The 25,502-nt window shown below is 40.9% G+C and overlaps 1 protein-coding gene across 6 annotated transcripts in view; it reads right to left on the bottom strand.

Annotated features, from left to right (window-relative positions):
• Nucleotides 1–25,502, bottom strand: part of SMYD3 (SET and MYND domain containing 3) — a 642,972-nt gene that overhangs the window by 172,844 nt on the left and 444,626 nt on the right. The window contains exon 1 of one of the 6 annotated variants that reach the window (XM_045009338.1): nt 21,645–22,012. The exons of 4 other annotated variants lie outside the window; for them this stretch is intronic. In XM_045009338.1, the coding sequence (XP_044865273.1) occupies nt 21,645–21,683 (39 nt within the window). In that variant the 5' untranslated portion in view covers nt 21,684–22,012. Of the gene's footprint in view, nt 1–18,014; nt 18,034–21,644; nt 22,013–25,502 lie in introns of those variants that run through there. One more of the 6 variants, XM_045009343.1, reaches the window with a different exon arrangement.

The following is a 25,502-nucleotide window of genomic DNA, read 5'->3' on the forward strand; positions in this document are numbered from 1 at the left end:
TAGTGCAGTGGACTGGGAGTCATCCAGTCTGGTTTCAACACCTGACTCCCAAGTGAGTTACTGCATTATCTCAAGCAAATCACTTGTGCCTTTGCTGCTCTGAGTAATGCAGGCATTCCTAATTAATGCCAAGAGAACCGTTGTACTGCCTTTATATTCACACACTCTCTCATATATTGTCTCCTATACACACACAACCCAATATTAATTTATAGTTAATGTTGTGGCAGCAATTGCTATAACCGACATGCAAATTACATAAATAGAACATTACAACAGAAAAAAATCTTAAGTACTCAAAGGTATAGCAAAGACCAGCTAAAGTAACATATAAATAATCCATTACTCCTACAATTCATACATTCAGTCAACAATATTGTCATGTTACCATTCACCTTTCACATTTCACAAACAACCTTCATTGTGACCTATAGCACATATTTACAAACCCTTTCAACATACACATCGCAAACAAATGGACACACTTCAGTGCTTAGCTGGCTCGGCTCAAAGTTGGTTTCCTTCTAGTAACATACAATTTAAGGAGATTAATAGAATCCAGTACCCTGGGCTACTTGCCCACATGGAGACCACTAGTTTATAGTTAAGTCAGTTAAATACTTAGGTGCTTAAAATTGTAGCTCATAAAACACCACATAAACCTTAACAAGGTGGCTCTACTGACAGTGAGCCAGTCAGGAATGATGAACAATACAAATAACTATTATTTCAAAAGCAGTTACCCAATCTACCTTACTATGCAAATATGTGTTCGGAGATTTATGCCAGGGTGAATGTGTGGGTGTAGCAATTGTGAGCATCAGAGGGCTAAAAAACTGTGAGAGGTCTGAGATCAGAATTTGCAGAGGGGTCAATTTTGGAATTCCTGTCATTTCAAAACCATTAATTCTGGATTTTTGAAACGCTATAAAAAATTCTCTCCCCCTTGAAATGACCTCAACAAAATGCACAGTAGCCAAAGCTTCTCTTGCTATTGAAAATGAGAGGTGCACAGAGAGAATAAAAATGATAATGGATCCCTCATTGCAGCATGAACTATGGAGACACACCAAGTACCTTCATAATAAATATAGAGATATTTATATCAAGCTCATTCCAAGATGGCATATGGTACTCACGTGTATATACAGAGGATATTCATGCATATCTTCAGCAGAATAATGTAACAGTTACAATTTCACAGAGTTATTTTTTATATCTCAGTAGAGATTTGGCTGGTAAGGAAAGTGGAAAGAAAGGCAGGAGGGAAAGTAGAGCTAAACACATGGCACAACAGGTAGCACATCTTCATGCTACTACATGGCAGATCACACAAGCTGGGGAACGGCTAGGATTCCTGTTCTATGAGCAGGAAAAGACCAGAATCCTAACAGAGACTGTGACTCCTTCTGTCTTCAAGAGATGACATAATACCCTCTGTCAGTCTTCATGCACCTCCATGGGCAATAAGAGTGTACTGCAGGTGCAGGATGCAGTTAGGCACAAATGGGAACCTGATTACTGTTCGTCTGCTCCCTCTTGCCATGCCACTCTTAACAATTCATTTTTTTGTGGCGGATGTGAATGAAAACTCTGATGCCTCTGGCCTAATTTGTCAGAATAAAAGAAGAACAAAGCATTTTTGCTGAGTGGATTAACGAGGCAGCAAATTCCTGTTTGCTGATGATCTTTTACTGGGTTATTCAGGCAGGCTTCTTTGACAATGTAATAAAACTGGATATTTCCAGTAAAGAAAATCTCTCTTTTTCTTTTCAACAGGTGTTATTCTTCAGTATGGTTATTTGAACTGGTTTAGATCCAGGCCCCCTTTTATTAGAGCCACCAAAGCTCTGGGGGAAAGCAGTGGCAGTGTGGATAAAAGAGTTTCGGATTGGTCTGTCACTAATTATTATAGTCCACAATGGTCGAGAGGTTTTACAAATGCAAAAATAAAAAATAAAAACCACCTTATGGGCCTAATTGTGCATGACAGACACCCCCCCAGCCCTCCAAATAAGGACAGATGTGGAGATGGAGCTTGGAAACACACAGGGGAGCATTCCTACTGCCAACAAGTCTTTGAGTCTATGTTTTCCAAGGGGGTATATTTATATGTTTTTAAATTTTCACTCCTTTGATTCCTTGTCACCATGGAAGCTATGCCTCCCACACTGCAGTAGCAGAAGGGCAGCATTTGTAGCCTGCAGGGGTGGCACATAATATCCAGTTGGGGGCCTGTCCTGAATTCTACCCTGCCTTTTTTATTTTATTTATTTATTAATTCAAGGGGTCAGTGTTCCTCCAATTTCCTGCAAAGGAGCTAAGACCGCAGACCGAAAATCCTGATGTGCATTAAAAAATCTCTAAATGATATTGATTCACATGTGTCCTTGACTGTTTGTTGAATGAAAGCTTCAGTGTTCTCTTCATCTGCAATTATGCAGATCACCTTCTGCTCTACCACAAATATTGATTTATATTCATATTTATATTCATCATGGAAACTTCATGGCTTGCAGGCATGAAAGAAAACCAATTCAGTAATGTTTCTGTTGGTTTTCTGTTAGCCAGCACATTTGTTTGGCAGAATAGGGCACACAATGAAGCCCTTAGGCAAGTCTGTAGGTACACAGATGAGAAATTTAAAAGCAGAAATGCTAGTAGTAATTGGGATATAGAATTTTTTAAAAACTCTAATGCTGAACTGAATACTGATTTCCTTCTTCTGTCTCAGAAGACCATATCTGGCATTCAGAATAAGAGAACAGCTCCAGGAATCACATTTCAACTAGGAATCTCTAGGATTCAAGATTGTTATTTAGATGTTACAGAAGGATAGATTGTATATTGTGCTTTTCACATGAAAACTCCCATGCTGAAGATTTCTCATTGAGTACCTACAGCACGTTGTTATTTATATGCACTGTGTAATTTCACTGTATGACTAATGGTACTGTAGGACTTCCTCACTAAGGTAACAATTTGCTTGAAATATTTCACCTTTTCAATCTGAATTTTTTTTAAACGTTGGTGTCCGTTTGAACAGAATCTCTGTACTCAATGAAAATTGGCAGTTGAATAGAAGAACCTGATACACAACTGTGAAAGGAAAGTCCAGGTGCTTAACATGTTGCACATGTGTTGTTGGAAGTGATACACTAACATCTATTTGTATGAAAGCTGAAGAGCGGATGATGATATCTAAAACATTGTAGTACTGTTTTGCAATTAGATTCGGTTCTCACACCAACTGTGTTGTGATGTGCCAGCAACTTTGGCTGATTTGGGGTGCTGTTGGGAGTTCTTTCTGATGCAGTGGACTGTAGTTACAAAGTACCAGTAACAGGCAGGCTCAATCCCACTGCAGTCAATGGGGTTACTCCCACTTATGCTTGCAGTGACAACCCTGGTGCTTGACAACTAAATCAGCATGCTGTCCCTACAACTTTTGCCTGCTAGTGCCTAAAATGCATTAACAAATACATTTTAATCAGAGGTAACATAATTCGGCAAACCCTTACCCAAGTCCATGTCCCCTGTGCAGAGAGGGCTGTGTATGGAAGGGGGATTATGTAAAATCACTAAGCTGCCTCCATAGCATCTAGGAGTTTGCCCTACATAGAGGAAGTGGAGAAGTAGAGTGGAGTGGTATATTGGAGTGGTGTAATGCAGGAGGAATGCAGGTCAGAATTGTGGTCTGAGACTTTGCATAAAAAATAAATCCACCACCACAATATCATGTGATTTTATTTGCAATCTTTTTCTTAACCTTGAGAAGAAGTTTGTGCCCCACCCCGGTTCATTCAATTAAAGTCTTTTCACTCACTGCTATTGGTCTGACAGAATAGTTAATGATACATCTCCAACTGTTTAATTGTTAAAACCTAGTCATTTCACTAGCCCCTCCAGCTAATGAAAATAATATCTTACATTGTCTTTACTCCTGATCCATCTAACCATGATTATATCTTGCTGACACATCTGACACTTACTACCACTTGGTTTCTAAAAAAGAGCTAAGACAGTTGAAAGTAACTAGGCTCAAGTATAGGATGTTTAATCTGCCTTCTTTATTATATAGTGTACTAAAATAACCAGTCACTCCAGGAAACTTTAGAAATTAGTAAATTATCTCAAAGAAAATCCATTAAACCAACATGTAATGCACTGCTCATGAATGCTGATAACCAAAGCCTCAGCCTTGCATCAAGACCTGCTAACATGGGCCCCTGACCCCAGCAATGTCCTACTGACTTATAAGAACATAAGAACCGTACCGGGTCAGACCAAAGGTCCATCTAGCCCAGTATCTGTCTACCGACAGTGGCCAATGCCAGGTGCCCCAGAGGGAGTGAACCTAACAGGCAATGATCAAGTGATCTCTCTCCTGCCATCCATCTCCATCCTCTGACGAACAGAGGCTAGGGACACCATTCTTACCCATCCTGGCTAATAGCCATTTATGGACTTAGCCACCATGAATTTATCCAGTCCCCTTTTAAACATTGTTATAGTCCTAGCCTTCACAACCTCCTCAGGTAAGGAGTTCCACAAGTTGACTGTGCGCTGCGTGAAGAAGAACTTCCTTTTATTTGTTTTAAACCTGCTGCCTATTAATTTCATTTGGTGACCCCTAGTTCTTGTATTATGGGAATAAGTAAATAACTTTTCCTTATCCACTTTCTCAACATCACTCATGATTTTATATACCTCTATCATGTCCCCCCTTAGTCTTCTCTTTTCCAAGCTGAAGAGTCCTAGCCTCTCTAATCTTTCATCGTATGGGACCCTCTCTAAACCCCTAATCATTTTAGTTGCCCTTTTCTGAACCTTTTCTAGTGCTAGAATATCTTTTTTGAGGTGAGGAGACCACATCTGTACACAGTATTCGAGATGTGGGCGTACCATGGATTTATATAAGGGCAATAATATATTCTCAGTCTTATTCTCTATCCCCTTTTTAATGATTCCTAACATCCTGTTTGCTTTTTTGACCGCCTCTGCACACTGCGTGGACATCTTCAGAGAACTATCCACGATGACGCCAAGATCTTTTTCCTGACTCGTTGTAGCTAAATTAGCCCCCATCATGTTGTATGTATAGTTGGGGTTATTTTTTCCAATGTGCATTACTTTACATTAATCCACATTAAATTTCATTTGCCATTTTGTTGCCCAATCACTTAGTTTTGTGAGATCTTTTTGAAGTTCTTCACAATCTGCTTTGGGACTTCTATGGATTGCACCCTAGGGCATAGGGGCCTACACTAACAGATCCCTGTGCAGGAGCAGGGCACAAAGTACCAGAGTAGGATCTATTAAACACTACCCACTGTAGCTGCAGACCCACAAAATCTGCAGATATCTCATGAGACACAATTAGGGAGGCTGCTCACTGTTTCTTTTCTTTAGCTGGACACGCCTACCCACTGCCATAGGAATAGTGGCATAAGTATAATGAGGACTCAAAGGAATAATGTCTTGGGAAGGAATGAACAGGTCCAGTGAATCTCTCAATTTACTGCAAGGGATAAGTTCTTCCCTGACTGATTTTAAAATGTTGTTAGAGCTGTGTTGGTCCCAGGATATTGGACACGAGTTGGATGAAGTCATTATCTTTTATTGGACCAATTTCTGTCGGTGAGAGAAGCTCTTCAGCTCTGGGAAAGATACTCAGAGTGTTACAGCTAAATGCAAGGTGGAACAGATTGTTTAGCATAAGTATATGTGTTAACTCCTTATGCTGAACAATCTGCTCCACCTTGTATTTAGCTGTGAGACTCTGAGTACATTTCCCAGACCTGAAGAAAAGCTCTGCGTAAGCTTGAAAGTTTGTGTCTCTCACTGACAGAAGTTGGTCCAATAAAAGATATTTCCTCACCCACCTTGTCTGACTGATTTTCACTCAGCAAGGAAGGAATTATAAGGATGCTCTGTGGTATAAGGACATGTCCTTGAATCACATTCCTACCCTTTCTGAGGGCCTGATTCCAATTCCCATTGACTGCAATGGGAGTTCGCCTGAGCATTCAGCTAGGCTGAAGAGAGCAAACCTTGGATGAATGTAGTGGATTTTTTGTTGGTGAAACGTCCAAAGTAAGTTGTTTTAAAGATACAGGGAAAAAAGATATTTCCATGAAACATGTTAGGGCCAAATTCTGCTTTCAGTTATAACAAGAGAAACCTGAAGGAATTAGAGTAGTTACTCCAAATGTAGACTCTTATCTTGCAACCGACAGCACATGGGCAGAGTGCTACAGTTGTATGCAGCTCTACACAGGGATAGGAGTCCACCCAGGCACTGTTAATTGCAGTATCAGGACCTCACACTGAATATAACTGAAAGCAGAATTTGGCCCTTGCTAACCAGAAATTATGAGAACAGAAATGTTGTAAAAATGATCATGCACATTAATGGTGCTTTAATGACATTTTAAAGTTAGCCTATATGAAGGGCCTTACCAAATTCATGGCCATGAAAAACATGTCATAGACTATAAATCTGGTCCCTCTCCCCGTGAAATCTGGTCTTTTGTGTGCTTTTACCCATTATTACATCAGTTTCACGAGGCACACCAGAGTTTCTCAAATTGGGGGTCCTGACCCAAAAGGGAGTCGCGGGGGGGGAGGGGAGGATGTCCACAAGGTTATTTTGGGGGGAATCGTAGTATTGCCACCCTTACTTCTGCGCTGACTGCAGAGCTGGGTGGCCAAAGGGTGGCAGCTGTTGGCTGGGTGCCCAGCACTGAAGGCAGCACCCTGCCAGCAGCAGCACAGAAGTAAGGGTGGCAATACCATACTATGCCACACTTACTTCTGCAGTTCTGCTGCCTTCAGAGCTGGGCGGCCAGAGAGTGGCAGCTGCTGACTGAGGTACCCAGCTCTGCAGGGAGCAGTGCAGAAATAAGGCAATATCAGACAAAGCCATCCTTACTCCTGTGCTGCTGCTGGCGGTGGCTCTGCCTTCACATCTGGGCTCCTTGCCAGCAGCCGCTGCTCTCCAGCTGCCCAGCTCTGAAGTCAGTGCTGCAGCAGCACAGAAGTAAGTGTAGCAGTACCACAGCCCCCCCTACAATAACCTTGCGACCCCCCCACAATTCCTTTTTGGGTCAGCACCTCTACAATTACAATACTGTGGAATTTCAGATTTAACAAGCTGAAATCATTAAATTTACCATTTTTAAAATCCTATGACTGTGAAATTGACCGTGAATTTGGTAGAGCCCTACCTATATGTAGCCAAAATACTTTTAAATTAATTTCCAGTATCAGTGAGTAGCGATGAATTTCAGTCAGGATAATTTACTGTAGGAGCTAAATTTAATTTGAACTTTGTCACTTAAATATAACATTAAAAAGGAACAAGAATGTAGAGTCTTTAAATTGTTCGAACTATTTTCTATATGTGGTATAACCTTCCTTGTGGGAAAGGATTAATTTCTGAGGCATTTCTGTGCTCGTTACAGATTTACGGATGTGCAGGGGGAAAGGTAAATATACCTGTCCTGTTTCTCTTTTAGCAATACAAGAATGAACTGTTCTAATTTTGGAACATTTTATCTGTCTAGAAAAAGTATATATATGAAACGTTAGTATAACAGTAACTATGATTCTCAAGACAAAGCTGGTACTGAGAAGGGTAAATGGCACACAATTCATTCATTCTTATGCCAGTCCTAGAGTAGTGGAAGTGTAAATTCTGATTTTAAAAAAATTGAACTTACCACAAGCATGAATAATGCAAAATAAAGCCATTTTTGTAAGCATTTTAAAATAGTGGGCCAAATGCAGAGTGAGCATTAGTACATCTGACTGATTTCAATGGATGGCAAGTGAACATACTTAGATGTCATTTTTGTAAAAAATATCTGGACTGTTTAGTTTCTCTACAAAAACCTAGGAAGAGAGCAGAGGTCATAACTATAGTGCAGCTACTGAAACATCACAGACATTTAAACACAATAGGTTTAAGCTATAGGTTAGCCTCCTTCCAAAAATACAGTACTGAAGATATTACACAGATAGATTTCTAACACCAAAGAGTTAGTGACAGCACAAGTGTGCAAAACATAGGCTAGGTCTAAACTGGGAGGGTGGGGGAAGGAGTCGATCTAAGATATGCGCTGAAGTCGGCGTATCTTAGGTCAATTTACCTGGCCGTGAGGACGGCGGCGAGTCGACCGCTGCCGCTCCCCCGTCAACTCCGCTTCTGCCTCTCACCGCGGTGGAGTTCCGGAGTCGACGGCAGAGCGATCAGGGATCGATTTTATTGCGTCTACACTAGACACGATAAATCAATCCCCAATAGACTGATCACTACCCGCCAATCCGGCGGGTAGTGTAGACATACCCATAGTGATACCAACCTTGCCAATGCAGATTTTAGTAAAAGAGACCTGTGAACCTGTGCATCACGGGGAAGGGAGAGGAAAACTTATATGCTACGACTGTGTCCACTACACAGAAGCATCGTACCAAGAGATATTACAAATTCTTATATTTTAGATTCCATTGTCTAAATCAAGGAAGGAAATAAGTTAAGTCTATAAGTATGTGCCACAAGGAAAGTGATTGGTTTGTTTATAGAAATTTTTTGCAGAATGAAAAATTCTGAAAATTCACTTTGAAAATGTCAATATGTTTTCTTCTGACATTTTCAATAAAAAAAAAAAGTTGCAGCATTCCCAATTGAAATATTTTGGATCAATACTGAACTGTGTCTGCCAGAGCTTCCATGGAGCCTTCGGAGAGTTGTTTTTCAAGTACTTATCACCCCCATTCTCCTTTGTGGGCCAGGCATCCTGACCGGACAACATCTCGCATGATGCACGTGGTAGTTCAGCCAGAGGGGAGACTGTAAGGCATCATGAGAGATGTAGTCAAGCTAGGGAGCCTGGCACATAGTGGAGGATGGGGGCATGAGGCATTAGAACTACAGCTCCCATGAGTCACTGTGACAGTTCTAGCCAATACATATGTCAAACTTACCCGAAATGAAATTAAATGGATTCAATTCAGTTTGACAAACCAAAATGTTTCCATTTGGTTTAATTTGGCCCAAAACAGAATACTTTGTTTTTATTTACTAACAGAAAATTAAAAAAAAATCAGTGAAATCAGAATGTTTTCAATGAAATGTTTGATTTTGTTGAAACCACATTATTTACTGGGAAAACACTGATAGAAATTTCCTGAACAGCTCTACTGACCTTTAATGGGACTTAGGCTCCTGAAACACTAAGACGATTTTGAAAATTTTACCCAGTAGCTACAAGTAAGAACTGTTAGAGTTCAAAAGATTTCTGGTTTATTTTGCATTTTAAACTCTATAAGCCTGATCCTGCAAGCTGCTGAGCCTCACACAGAGATGGTAAGTATCTCATAACCCAAATTCTTTGCTGGCGAAAAATGGCACAGTGCCACTGAAGTCAATGAAGCTGTACAAATTTACACTAGTAAAAAATTTGGCCCCACAAGAACAGACCTTTACTTCAGAAGACTGGGAGTTGGCACTACAATTTTAGTAATCCTTAATCTTGATAAATAGTGAACGCATCCATTTATCTTATTTGTTCCTATGTCAGAAATGTATTTATGAGCGTTCTACCTGAGATGTAAGAACTTCTTTCCCTGAAGTGCTACACGGCACAGAACAGTAATTTAAACATTTATTTCTTTTCAACAATTCAGATAATTATATTTAAGAACTTAGAACAAGCTTACATAAAGTAGCTCTACTCCATTTATTATGTGATAGAGACTGTATTACTGGTGAGTAACTGGAGCCTGTCACTTTGGAAAATTTCATGAATAATATGTCATATATTATGCATGCATGTATAGTTCAGCATAGTCAAATGTAACCAAACAATTAATAAAACAAACCAAGAATGCATAATTGCAATGCTAAATCTAAGGGCTCAAAACTGAATTCTGACTAGGAGAGAATTATTCTTTTGCTAGAAAAACACTCATTCTAAAGTAATCAAAATGCAGTCACTCAACCAACCTACAGCCTTTAAAAAAATTAAGTATTGCTATTAGAAATTGATTATAGCTTTTAATAGCAATAAATCCCCCTAAAATTAGTTATTACTTACCATAGCTATAGCATTAACCTTTAGAGGCAAACAAACCAATTGCTAACTAATGCTAATGACTGATTTCAAAGGGGATTATTGCTCAATTAAATCATACCACATACAGTGTAGTCATAACATAGGATCATTTTCATTTTAGCTTCATTTTAAGGTGAGGAGTCTGTATTGTGATGAACCCCATTAATTCAAAAACAGCATTTAGGCATGTTAGGAGAAGCATGTAGGCTACTTCCATGTCTTTCTTCTAAATGCCCAAAACTAAAGGTATTTTTCCTGTAAAGTATAGCAAATAAGCTCTCCAAAGTTGTTTCAACTCCTTCATTGCTTCCACAAAAACAGGTGTCCTCTAGCAGCACATTTGTTTTGCAATGTGCTCACCAGATTGGCTTTTCAATGCGACTCAAACATCAGGCCACCTGACAGAACATGGGAGGTGCCCGTTTGCAGAATGGACTCAGATTGTCACTCAAGGCTTAAATTAGTCACTGAACACTGAAAAAAATAAAGAAATAAATCTCCTTTATAATCTATCTACTGTATATATTAATGTTATCCTACAGCAGCTATTGCTGTAGTCTCAAAGCACTGTTACAATGGAAATTTCAGCACATAATTTCAATGTATAAGATATTTGTTTGCAAAAGATTACCACCAGTCTTGTCAGTGCTTCAACTGAAGAAAAAAAAAAGTGGGTGGTGGGGGGTTGGGTCCCAATTTCCGTGACCTCGCCTCTTAATATTTGTAATGGTTTCTTCCTTTTTTTTAAAAACTAGTAGCAGTAAGAAGTGAGAGTACTGCATTATTATCCCCCCTCCCACACCAATCTGTGCACTTAACATTTCTTAGTAATAGCACACTACACAATTTGCAAACGAAGGTGTGAATCTTTTCTTATCAAACCCTAAATCATGAGAAACTAATGTGGTTTCAGTTTCAGACTGGCCTAAGTAGTAAAGACCAGGTTTGGATCTGGATTTGAAACATCCTAAACTCTGGGAGTGTTTAGAGCTGGTTGGTTTGTTAGGGTTTTTTGTTTGGTTGGTTGGTTTTCGCAGACATTAATTAAAGATAGGCACCATGTAAAAAAATAGGATATCAATCTGGAATTCCCTATGTTTGAAGAAGTTGGATCTAAGGTGTGGCCTTAGGTTTACCTCTATGTTAGTTAAAACCCAAACGTCATCCCAGGTTCATTCAAAGGCTTGCAAACCTTTGGAGTAATCCTGGGCCAACTTTTAACCCAAGTCTTGCCATACCATGCAATCTTGGCCAGTCCAGAGCATGTGAGATGTTGTTTAATTTTGTCTTTCATTTCCACGCATAGTTGAGATAAGTGCAAGCCATTCAGAGAACTTTTTGGGGAAGTTTGGATCCACATCTGAATTTTGTGCCTGGCCTTATCGGTATAATGTACCGAATCAAAACCCCAGTTACCAAACAGCCCCAAACTTGATATAGATGAGAACTTATGCTTTACTGTTACCTTCATGTGCTCAGGAATTGTGACCACCCCGCTCCTCACAGAGTCTTGGGTGCAAATCTGAGTGAAGCCCAATAGTGCAGAAATCCACTCCCCCCTCCTTTTTTTTAATTTGTCTCCATGGGTTGACATATTTTGCAGAGGACTGCCAACTAATTCCACAAAGTTGTAATCTGCACTGTCACAGCTATTAAATTAGGCAATGGAGGCAGAGTTGTATTTTTTTTTTAAATCCCACCTTCCTCTTCAGTTTTGCATCTTGCTGCTGACACTGTGGATCTACAGCAGGGGTCCCCAACGCGGTGCCCACGGGTGCCATGGTGCCCGCCGGGGCGTCTAAATGCGCCTGCGTACTGGCCAGCGGACAAGCATCTGCCGAAATGACGCTGACAAGCAGCGTCATCCAGAGGCGTCGTCACTGAAATGCTGCCAAAATCGGCGGCATTTTGGCAGCGACGCCTCTGGATGATGTTGCTTGTCGGCGGCAATGCCTATTGACGTTGCCGCTTGTCGGCGGCATTTTGGCGGATGCTCGTTCACCACCACGGTCCTCCGTGGCTCGTTGTCTGGCGCCCGCCAGACGAAAAAGGTTGGGGACCACTGCTCTACAGTATTGTCCACACTAGAGCTGCACCCGAAGGAAAGCATGTACAACTTATATGGCTAAGCACTGATCCTATAAGGAGCTTCATGTAGATGGACCTCTGCAGATGTTAACAAGACTACTGATTTCTATGGGGCTCCATGTGAGTGCAGAAGTCTGATCCCATGAAATTCCTTTCAGAGTTGGGGATCTTTGTCTCTGGCAAGGATGCTCTTCTATTATATGCACATACTTTGGCTAATACAATGAGCCTATGTCTCCTGATTGGGGCCTCAACCTCAAATAAGTAATAATAAATAATAATAGTAATAATAATAATAACTACAGTGAAGAAAAATTAGTGAATTTTGCCTTCTAACAAAGGGGAAATTATGCTGTTGTTCTTTGTGCTTATGCTACAATAGAACAAAAAGGCAGCTAAAAGTAAAGGGAAAGTATCAAAGGCGAATATACAAATTCCTTGCACCTACTATGGCCAAAAACCCAAGGTGGCTTCAAACGCCTGCTAGCTGAGTTTTACATGATTCAAAAGTAAAAAGTAGCAATTTGGGGAGCTGTCAGGGTTCCCTCCCCACTCTGAACTCTGGGGTACAGATGTGGGGACCTGCATGAAAGACTCCCCAAGCTTATTTCTATCAACTTAGGTTAAAAACTTCCCCATGGCACAAATTCCTTGCCCTGTAATGGTATCGCTGCCACCACCAAGTGAGTTAGACAAAGATTCAGGAAAAGGACCACTTGGAGTTCCTGTTTCCCCAAAATATCACCCCAAGCCTCTTCACCCCTTTTCCTGGGGAGGCTTGAGAATAATATACTAACTAAATAGGTAACCAAGGGGAGCACAGACCAGACCCTTGGGTTTTTAGGACACTAAAAACCCAATCAGATTCTTAAAAACAGATCTTTATTATAAAGAAAAAAGTAAAAGAAGCATCTCTGTAAAATCAGGATGGAAGGTAATTTTACAGGGTAATAAGATTTAAAACACAGAGGATTCCCCTCTAGGAAAAACTTTAAAGTTACAAAAAATCAGGAATAAACCTCCCTCTTTGCATAGGGAAAATTCACAAGCTAAAACAAATGATAATCTAACACATTTCCTTGCTATTACTTACTATTTCTGTAATATTAGATGTATCATTTCAGTAGGAGCTGGATTACTTGCTTGGTCTCTCTCTTTGTCTCAGAGAGAACACAACACAGAGCACAAAGCAAAAACCTTCCCCCACAGATTTGAAAGCATCTTCTCCCCTTATTGGTCCTTTTGGTCAGGTGCCAACAGGTTATTTGAGCTTCTTAACCCTTTACAGGTAAAAGAAGGGATTTTATGCTACCCTTAGCTGTATGTTCATGACAGGAGCAGAAAAGACCATGATCTAAACCATATTTGATGAATAAACTCAGACCTTTCATTAGCTCAAACTCTAAGCAAAACTGAACTGCTAAGTTTTTGGACACAGAGTACCTATATTTTTATGACAGAATCCCATACCCAACCCTACAGGAGGGAGCTGAAACCAATGCCTAAGAGTGTAGCATTTTATGCCATTAATTTATAAAATGTATATGGAAGACAAGGGATTTAAGAAGGCTTACACTAATAAATTACATACTGTGCTTCAGTCAAGAGACACTGCAGCCGTCATAAATTTGTGTGGAGACTTACCCTCTGTGTGTAAATTCCCATGGAAGAGGATAATGATACACCTCAAAAGGTGCTTGCATTTGACAAAGGAGGAAAAGTTTCATTAAAAAATAAACCTTTCCCTCCCCAAATGATATATTTTTCAAATGTTTGCTTGAATGTGTATATTGACAGGACCAGATCCTGCAGTCCTTGCTCAGATAAAATCCCACTGACATTAGTGGGAATTTTGCCTGTATAAAGAGTGAAGGATCAGCCTGATAATTATGTTCCATGTGCCAAGTTGGCCCTCTGCTGAACAATGACATTTTTCCTTACACACTGCTATAGAATCACATGTGGATGTTTAAATATTTATAATTCTAAGCACTATTTAAAATTGCCCAGCAACATCTTGTTAACACTGAGGCTTGACTAATTCCCAAAGGATAATGAGTAAGGAATGTTTCTCCTCCAAAATGTGAACACATTTATTCTTGTTACTTGTTCCTTTAAGCTCTGGCTGTACTGATGCAATAGCTGTATTGTATTAATTGTTAGACTTAAATCAGATTTAGATTTCCCAGGAAGTGACAAGATGAGACAGAGAGTAAATGATCTGCTTATTGGGATGCAAATATAACCAGATCCTTTTGCACATTTGTGTTTTTCTCATGTTGTTAAGGTTTCTAGAATAAATGTTGTGCCTGAATTAAGCAGTCTTTTAAGGTGTTAGACTGACAGGATTGGAGAAAGAAGTCTTTTGTTTACCCACAGAGCAAGTGCAAACTTACCACACACTGCTCCACTAAAGAGTCTCAGCCCTGATTGAGGGGAAATATTCAGGTGATCCTTTTCAGTACCTACTGAGACTGCCAACGAGGGGATGCCAATTTATGGCAAATGTGGTTATGGTGTTTGTTATTCAGACAAATGTCCACTGGGAATGGACATACCACCTGGTTTGCTTTGAGAGAAGAAGCATGGTCTAGTTGTCAAAAGCATGATACTAGGCCTCTCTGGAGTTTATTCCTTCTCTGACCTTGCACAAGGCACGTATTGTATCTGGATTAAAAAATAGTGTCTCCTTGGCATGTCTTTCTTGTGCCTGCCTGTCTGTTTTTATGTAAGCAACTATAGCCTCTTTTTTTCCAACTAAATCCAGATCTCAGATGAGTTTGTGTCACAAATGGAGAAATGAGAGTTTTGTTATTCTTGTTTCCAATTAGCCATTGACTATTTTATCTCTTTTGAGGACCACAGGTCTTCAGACACTGCCCCATGTGTGCTCAGGGTGTCCCACTAAGAAGCCCAGGTACATCTTTTTGTCAAGTTTTTGTAGTCCAACTTGAGCATTATCCTGACCAAAGAACATAGCTGGAGAAGTGTCTTGAAGTCGTTCAATTCCTCTTCATTTGGGAGAGAAGAAAAGATGGAGTGTAGAAATGATTAAAGTGGAAGAGAGATAGTCAAATTGCTATGGACCATTGCACTTGAAAGCAATCTGAAACTGCGACTAATCAAGGATGTAGGAAGGCTTGTGTTGGACAATATAGCTTGTGACATTTGTGCTGGGTTAAGATTCTGCCTTCCTGTATGTCAAACCATGCTTCCAAGTACACCGGCTTCTTCAATAGTGTCACAAAGATTTTTTATCCACTGATGTTCTAATAATGGTTTTCTAGGAATTTGCTACAGTCGTAATACGTTGTTGTTTTTTACCAGTGGGTATGCTCATTTGTTTCAGAGCTAGTGTAGAGTACTCCTGTGATAACTGGGCCTACACATTTACCCTAAATGTGAGTTCAACTGTAAAAGTACACATAAGTTCATGAGTGTCAAAATAACCTATAATAATAAATATTGATAGGAAAAGACACTAGCTGAAAAACTAAGAAGGCAGTCAGCTTTCAAATTTGGTAGTCTCCACTGAAAGTCCCCAGTTCTTCAGCCTTTTCTTTCACCACCAAAATTACCTAAATCTTTCTGTGCCCCTCCCTTACAGCTCCTCTCAATCTCTACTCAACATTTTTCCTTCCCCAGTAAGCAATACCAGGTATTAAGTACCAGGCTGTGTCTTCAGAATTAATCTTCTATTATGAATTCCACATTATTTTAAAATTTGTCAGAAAAGTTATGACAGAGAAAGGTAGGCACAATGAACAGAACTCTCAATTTTTATGTCTTACAAACATTAACTATTCAATCTGGGGTTCTGTACCATACCCATCGCTATGGTATGCAAGTACCATTCTTTCAAAGTAAAAAAATATATACAAGGTGAGTTTCATTACTAAAGTTTTCTCTCCATCGCACCCAACTAGGGAAGTAAGTTACACCATTATTATTATTAGTAGTAGTAGTAGTAGTTTTATCGTTGTCCCTGGTTTTGTTTGTTTTAAAAGTGTCAATAGGTTATGAGTTGCCATGTGGGACACAAGGCCAAAAAAGTGAGATTTGCATTGTACCTGAAGGTGGTTAGGTATGATAATTCTTAGTTCCTGCAGGAGTGAATTCCAAAGTGTGTCTGTCTTGGCATCTAAAAAGCCTGACTATTTTAGCCTTGCCTAGGTATACTGTTTGTTGTTCTTGATGAACAGAGTGGTGGGTAATCAAGATCCCACAGGGTGAGGCTGTTTCTGAAGTATCATAAGTTCAGACCAATGACAGCCTTGCAAACAGGAAAGACTTCACAGTTGATTTGATATTCAATAAGGAGCCAGTGGAGAGAGCAGAATTCAAGGCTGACATGCACTTTGTGACCTACTTTGCTGAATTTTACTTTTCAATGCAGATGCCTTAAAAACAAGTGTATTTCACTGCATTAATCCAATCAGGAAGTAAGGAAGGTGTATATGACAAAGCCAAGCCATCATCGGAGATGATCAGATGACATGCCCTGCCTAGTCGTAAATAGTGCATTTTTATAGTTAATGTATGATTTGACACTTTTTACTGCAGATAAAGGCATCCAAAATATTCTCCTGTAAGAAAGTAAAATATTTTAAATCTTTAATAACCAAAATACTGACTGGGTACCTCAATAATCCTGAAAAATAAAGAATCTGAAATAAATAAATCTGCATATCCAATGACAAAACAATCCTGTGTGTATTTTAATGAATACCTTCCAAACAGACTAAATTATCATTTCCATTAGATTTATGAATTGTGTGTACATCTGTGAGGAAAATGTATCACATATCTAGCTCCAGATCTGTGCGTCCCCAGAATGCTAAAAACCCCTCATGTTTGTTTACAGTCCTACTGCTCAACACAGGCCTAATACACATATATCCAGGGAGCACAATGTATTCAGGAATTTGCACTAAAGATGTTAAGTTGCCAATCTGTTTTTAACTGAACATATATTTCTAAAAGGCACTCTGTGGTCGTCTGATTTTCCAATATCCTAACTACCTCTAATGGCTGCTCTGAACACATTTGTAGCATCAGAGGCCTGCATCACTGCACACAATGCAGCATGGGCAGCGGGCGAACACACCCTTGGGGGAGGCTAGCCCCCAGCCCCTTCCCTCTCTGCCTGAGGCCCCGCCCATTCTGCTCCCCCACCAGAGCCTGAAGCACACTGTCTCCCTCCCCACACCCCGTGCTCCCCTAGCCCCAGCGCTGGGCACGTAGGCAGCGCGGCCGGAGTGCCCCCAGCCCAGCGTGGTCTCAGCGCTGGGCGGACAGGCAGTGCAGCTGGAGCGTCCCCAGCCCCAACGTGGTGCCAGCACCGGGAGGACAGGTGGTGTGGCGTGGTCTTGCGCACCACGACCCCCAGCCTACCTGCCCCAGCCTCAGAAGGAAGCAGCAGGCAGGCGGAGGCCTGGTGAAGTGTGGGAGGCATGGCCTCCCCCTGCCTATGATACCTGCCACACATGCACTGCGGTACTGTTTTTGCTGAGCTACTCGCCTTCACTCACACTTTCTACAATTCCACTAAAATTGGCATCAAACTTGGGAGGGGAGGCAAAATAAAACAGCACAGAAGTTATGGTAAGTATCAGGGTGACAGGACAACCTGCGTTTTAGACCACTTTGCCGTCCCTCCCGAGTCCACCACTCAGATGACAGGCTTGGCTTCCTTTACCTCTCTCAAGGGTGGAATCCTGCAGTTCGGTCTCTCCTATCCCACATCTCTGGATCACAGCCCACGTTTCCCAACTGTGGTAACACAACAGCCCCAAATGTATTTGATACCTGCAAGAAATCTTCTCTCTGGGAGCTTGTAACATGCAGTTGATTAAAGTGACCCAAAAACTGCTTCTTCAAAACAAATGTACTCGTCATTCACCAAAGATACACAGCTAGCAGAGAAAAGGGGAAAAAACCACAAGTCTATACGCCTGGATCTTAGATAAACCTTATCCTTTCCTTGCAAGTTCTAGGTACATTCTACTCAGCCCAGGCCCCTTTCTTCTGAGCTGGGAGAAAGAGACTGTGCTGCTACAGTCTTTCAGTGTCTCTCTGTCAGAGTCTCACCTCTAGCAGCTGCAGCCTGCTCCCCCACTCCCTTTCTTCTTTAGGCTAGGGTCTTTAATGTGTTAGTGTCCCTCTGATTCTAGGCTCTAGCCTTGGGACAATAAATCCATTAGGCATTTCCCAATTTACACCACCTCCCCTCATTGTTCTGTTAGGGTATGTCTACATTGTAATTAAATTACCCTGCTGGTAGGTAAGCAGGTAAACTGAGGTACATATATCATATCCGTAAACAATTATACAGATATTTCCTTTGTTCTCCACAATAAGTTTAGAACCTTCCATATTCATTTTAGAAATTGAAATCTATTCTCACCAGGACTGATGATACAACGGGGTCCTTTCTAGATCTCCTGTTTTCTGTGAAGTTAAAGATTTCGTCAGCATAAGAATGACGAGAGAATGTTCAAAGCCAGCTAATGGTGACAGGACAAATTGGGCTTTGTGTCACACAGATTTAAAGCTGGAGCTAACTCCATTGATTTCAATAGAGAACTGAGCGTGGCCAACATGGGGGTTGTCAATTATTTTTTGTCAAGGTCCAAATTTCTTGATCAAGATATAGTCAAAGTCCAGACTCCAGAGCAAATAATTTTTAAAATAATAACAATAATGATAATAACAAAAATATTTTGGGATCCATTCAAAAGCATCTGGTGGTCTGGATTTGGTTCACAGTCCACCTATTGACGACCCATCATAGGCAATGGAATGAGAAGATGAACAGCTACTCACACTCCTAAGCACCTCGCAGTGGTAAAACAATATCTATCTGCATGCTACTGTATAATCACTCGGGACGGTATTTAGAGGATTTGTTATATTTATATAACTATGAACAACTTTCATTAGGAAAGAAATTTCAGGAAAACACAAGCATTTTGCAAAGTTTAATAACATTCAAAGGACTGTTATAAACGGAAAATCATGACTGTTGACAAATTGTAGTGACCGCCTAAGATTTGAGACAAAAAAAATTGCATTCTTAGTTCAGAACCTGTCATACGCCTGTGTAGCAGGGTGATGACCTGCTCCAGCCCTGACAGGGTTGGAACCAGCGCTGGGAGAGGGCCGGCAGGCTGGGAGAACAGCCCAGGCTGAGTGGGGAAACAGCCGCAGAAGTGGCCATGCCCCAAACGGACTCAGCTGGCCCTATAAAGGGACTGCTGGGCTGAAGCAGTCTGAGTCTCTCTCTGCCTTTGGAAGGAGAAGGGCCTGGCTGCTAGGGAGCGTACCTGGGTGTCTAGAGTGGGACAGGGCTGGGAAAAGGCCAAGGGAGCTGGGGAGCTCCAGCCTAGGAAAGCCCCAGGCTGCAGGCCTAGGGTAAGGCCAACTGGGCACTGGGGTTCCAAAGGGGCAGCCCACGGGTAGGCAGAGGCAACAGGTCCAAACCCCCTTGCCTGTGATGAGTGGCTGATACACTGCAGTCTGCCCCAGTGAATGGGGCTAAGTGATGACTGGCAGTAGCCAAGACTGAGGTGAAGTGGGGATAGTGGGTGGGGGTTCTCCTGGGAGGGGGAGACCCAGATCATTGGGGTACTGCCAGGGGGCAGCACCCCAGTTAATGGGGCACCGGGGTCAACTGGGACAACTAGACTCAAAAGCCATACATGCGCAAATGAGGGCATAGTTTGGCATTTTGAATCTCGTGATCCCAACACCAATCATTTTTAATGGCACAGTAATCTACTAGTAGGGTGCATGAATAATCAGATTAGCTTTGAGAGTGTACCCTAGGGCAGAAAATGTTTAAATGTGCACAAAAATACTAAACTGTAGTACAGGAGAGGAAGGGAAGAAACACCAATCCTTCCCATTATAAACTATTGATTCCATTTTTTAGCTAGTTTTTTTTTGTTTAGAAAGAAATTCTATTTGGCTTTCATACAATGGACAATGAACAAATTACCATGAAGAGATAGGGTCAGAACTTTTTATTTGCATCCAGAAGCTCTGCACTTCACAGTTGATTTCAGAATTCAAACAGAACAGAAACTCCATTTCCATAACCAGCCACTGAACTCAACTGAAGTGACAGTTCATCTTAAACAGTGTTACATTACTTTACTTTTCCCTGATTGATCTAAACATCTTTATATGAATCATATGTTTATGTCTGCTTTTTGCCTTTTTTTTAGTTTACAGATGACACAGAATCCACAAACATTACTTTCCATGTAACTAGTATGTCTTTCCAAAACCCTGATATTGCTTTACTCATTTACAAGATTGCCTTTGGTTCTTTGAAATCCTCAGGATGTGCTTTCCAAAGAGCAAATACATTTTTGCAGTATAAAATTATAAAGTACTGTAGGAGTGACAATGTTCAAAAGATAGAATTCCCAAGTGCTGATTTTGAAATTTGTAGTTGCATGTTTTTTTTAATGAAAAATACAATGTGGAAAAAATCACCTGTGGCAGAAGGCCATTGGCCCATTCATGAGCTTATATTCTTATTGATTTTGGCCTAATGTTCTTCCACTTGGTTTTACCATAAAGATCTATAATTTTCCCTAGAATATATGTCAGAATGAAGAAAAGAAACAATGGGCCACAATATAACTCTGTAATATCTTTATAATTCTGCTGCAATAAAGCAAGGTCTGTCAATCTGTAAATCCAGATTTTTTTCAGACATAAATTTGCTCCAGGCTGAAATCTGGCAGATAATATTTTTAAAACATTTTTAGGTATACATGTGAAAAAATAAAACATTATCTTGAACATTTCTTTTCACTAGCATAAATCATATATGACTTTGATTTATGAATTCACATTGGGGGAAATAATTAACCTATAATGTAGTCTAATTAATTTTGGTGTTTAAAAAGCCTCACACAAAAATAAAAAGGATATTTACATATTTAAATCTGAAACATTACGGAGAAGCATGCCTGTTTTGCAGGCTCCTGCAGGGACCTTACAGAGAATGAATCCGAAACAATGATGGAAGTTAGGAAGATGCCTGTTGCTATTTTAAATCATTTAATTTTGTTACATAAACTTAGTTTGCATGCAGCCATTCCTTCTGACAAGGAGTAGCATTTTCAAATTCACCTAAATGATTTAGAAGCCTACCTCTCACATGCAAAAGTGACTTAGGTACTTAGGAGCTTAAGTGCCATTGACTTTCAATGACATTTAGATTCTTATGTTCCTAAATCAATTAAAAAGCTGGACTCAGGATAACATTTTCAAAAGTGCCTAAGTGACTTAGAAGCCTATGTTCAACCCTGATCTAAACAAATTATGAAATTCTAAAATGGTAGCAACCCCACCCCCAATCTCCCATACCTGTACCCTTCAGCTCCTATTGAAACCAGCTTGGCCTCTCCCTCTGTTCCTTACCTCCTTTGAATTTGAGTCCAGCTGCCTCCTTCTTCTCATGTATTCTCTCCTGGTTACTAGGTAATGGAAAGTTCAGGAGACATTCTCCCTGCTCTTAGTTTTGATTCTTGGCAGCCGGGAGGAACAATTGCAGAAAAAGTTCTCCCCAGCCCCTGCAGAGGAGTATAGGCACTCTGTTAGAACAGCATATGCAGTCTGGTGGGCATGTAGAAACTGTGGAAGGACAGATCATGCTCAGTCCAGATGGAATCTTCAGAGGATAAAGCTGCCAACCCTTATCACACCTCTACTGAACTGAGATTTTTCTGGGGCTTATAGATTGGCCAAATTTGAGCAGACTTTCATGGGGATGGGAAAAGACACATCCCTGACACCAGGCAATCCCCTGTGGCCACATTTCAAGTCCTATTCCAAAGCACGGAGCCACTAGAGTTTCTCAACAAAATGGCCATAAGAATTTGTTCACACAAGCAAAACAATGTATCTTTTCCCTAATCTCATTCTACGAAATGGCTGGACTGCTTTAAAAAAAAAAAAAAAGAAGAAGAAGAAGAAAAAAAAAAAGTCAGCCTCAGGCAGACACTCGGCATTAAAAATGTCAATGTTGTAAGTAAGGCCCTTCATTTTTGTTATTTACAGATTTTCTCTGAAAAATTCCAGTTTTGAAAAAGCCAGTATTCGGGTTTTACCAATTTTCACCCGAATTTTGACTCTCTTAAGATGTGGGAAGTTTTCACAGGGGAAGTGGACAGGGCTGTGCTTAAGGGCAGGGCTTTCCAGGGGAGCGGAGGCTATAGCCCATGAGTACTGTCACTGAAAAGAAGCCCTTACTGACCCTGGCCCCTTACTGCAGCCTTAACCACTTCCGGGGGACATGCTGAAGGGTTGGAGTCAGCAGGGGGCTCTGTCGGGCAGGAGAAGGGAACGGGGCTCTGTGCAGGGAGTATCGGCTGCCAGGATTACGCACCAACCAGCAGTTACCCTCCTCTGTACAGGTGCACTAAGGAGGCCAACAGGGACTCTGCAAGCGGAGGAGTGGAGAACGGAAGGCTATAACCCATGAGGGGACTCTGTCTGACAAAGGGGGGAAGCAGATTGGACTCTGTGACCTGGAAAGCGAGGTGGGCAGGGAGCCAGTTGCCAACGACCGAGACCATCCAACTATTGCATCATGAGTAACCCCTCTGACTTCCATGAGTTACTCCATGACTTCCATGAGTTACCAAGCATCCCCCCCACAAATTTTTGAATACTTACTGATAAATTCCTAGAAAATCTTTTTAAAAATAAAAAATGAAGGGCCTTAATTATAAGCCATTGATAACCAGGTTGTGGTTGGGCAACCTTAATGACAGGTGACACAATACACATTATAGATGAACTTGGCAGCTATGCCATTTTACCGTGGCCCCTGGCAAGATCTCATCACCGTGTCCTTCAACTACTGCAATGGAAGTTGTACTAGATGTGTTGGAGCACTGCAGGCTTTGCAAGCTTGCCATTAGTAGGTGTCAAAATGTTAACCTACCAATACAAATTACAAATCCTTGCTTTCTCTCACACACAAAACACATACATTACCATATCAATGATGAAACAAGAAAGAAAAAACAAATTATGTCCTCATTTTTCCCATCCTTGGCTAATGCCAAATAGAAACAGCTTAATCTATTATCACTGACAATTTGCCTTTAATAGCGCATTTCAATCTCAACAAAAAAAAGTAACTGTAACAAGAGAACCGCAGCCAATCAGGATGAGAGCTGACGTTAGCTGCAGAAATTGGCAAACACATTGAGCTCCCATGGCTGACCTTCAAAACAGCAATTTGCTAAGCATATGTGCTACCATAAAATAACAATAAATAAACATTTCAATGCTGCCACCGCTAAATTGACTCTGGGACCACTCTATATTGCCTCACAGTACTGGTCAGAGCTTTCCACTACCATCCCAAACACAAGACGATAATCCAGATCTCACTTAATTGGTATAATTTCATCAACTTCAGTGGTGCTCTTGATTTACACCAGTATAACCCAGGTCACAATGTTTCATAGAGTGGGAACAAGCCAGCCAGCCAATCCAGAAGCTTCCAGGATGTGGAAGTGATAGAGATGTTACCTTGAACATGTTGACGTTAAAGGAATGGGAGGACAGTTTCTTCTCCCAGAAGAACCCTAACGGGTAGAAGGAATCTTGGGGCCTGAGGCTGAGAGGGAGTTGAAACTTTTATTGTGAATCAGGGAGTTTTCCCGGGGTTTGCATCAAGCTTGCTTGGAGTTTTGGAATTCAAACAAGCCTGAAACTCAGACATTGAAACTAAAAGCAAATGGCAGTGAAACAAGAGTGCCAGGCATGATTCATTAAGTCATGAAAATTCAAACCATGCATTGATACAAGTGTAATATTCTTTACAGTTGCCTAACCCTTGCTAGTGAAGGAGTTTTCTTGTATCTGACTTATGCCTTTTTGATTTGCTCCTAGTAAACACATATGAAACACGAACCAGGCCAATTTGCTTACGATCTCTCAAATGAATAAGTTCCCAGCCAACTGCTAAACTGCAGGCTGTAGGAGAGCACGGTGTTTGGTTTCTGTTACTGAGATCTCATCTATCTCAACTTGCAATATGCCCAGAAACCACAGTGATGGACACCGGACCATTGCCAATAAAAGAAATAAACAGCCACCACCACCGCCGCCAGTTTTTTAGTTCTGAATACATGAACTTTCTAAAAACCTGATGACAGTAAGCACAAAAAGTCAAAATCCCAGATGACATGTTATAGGAAAACAAAAGTCTGCCAAATGAATTGCAGATTTAAACGGCCTTGTTTTTTCAAGTCTATCTGACTTTTAGGGCTGCTGAGTTTAAATAATACCTGAAACCAAAACACTTCCATTTAAATATTGTTGAAAAATACCATATATATTAGTTTACTTCACAGTAAACAAGTTCCTCAAAGTGTAAAATGCTATTCGTTTAATATCTCTGACCAAGTTTAGGTAAGTGAATTTATATATAGTACCTTATTATGCACCTCACACCTGCCTTGAGTACCAGCTGCCAGCACTAGTGATTTGCCTCGCTCTAGAATTAGGCTCCCCTTTGAGTTAGCCTATTTCTGTTAAACATTTTGCAATGTGAGTGGCAAATTATGGCTGCCCTTGTGCAGAGGAGGTGGGAGCGTGAATGGGCCCCCTTCTAGCAGTGTGCCCATGCAGCAGGCAGCCCAAATGTAGCTTCTCGTGCTCCTTGAGTACAAAGGGGACCTGGCAGTACTGCATGTCCCAAAGGGTAAGTGGGTGAAGGTGTGGCCAGGGCCCTATTCCCCTTGCTCCTCACTGGCTACTACATGGAAATTAATGTTGTCAAGGGTACATACACTGCACCCTTTTTATAGGTGTAGCAACTGCTGCTGCTGAGACCCACTCTCACCCCAGCATTCATGAAGGCAAAATATTTGCCTTCCTCAGGCTTAAATACCTCTTTCTACCAACGGTCAGGCATGACAGCTCCTTAGCCCCTCTCCAGGGCTCTCTGGCTCAAAAAGAAACATCATTAGTTTTAAATAATCCAAATTGGTTCAGATAATCACATTTCAGTTGCTAGATACCTGCACAGCTGAATGATCAGTTATATCAGAAAGGGATTTTCATATGCAACTGTTTGCAAGATTACAAAAAGTAAAGAAAGACCCTGATGATTTTACAGGAATCTGTCTCACTGGTTCTTTACAAAGAGCCTAACCACAAACATAGCCAACAAATGCTGAATTAGATATCTGTAATTAGGTTACAAACTACCGTACAAAAACTGCTGCATTATAAACGTGCCCCTGAAAAACTCTCAGT

Source organism: Mauremys mutica, chromosome 3 (assembly GCF_020497125.1).
Source record: "Mauremys mutica isolate MM-2020 ecotype Southern chromosome 3, ASM2049712v1, whole genome shotgun sequence".
Taxonomy (NCBI): domain Eukaryota; kingdom Metazoa; phylum Chordata; order Testudines; family Geoemydidae; genus Mauremys; species Mauremys mutica.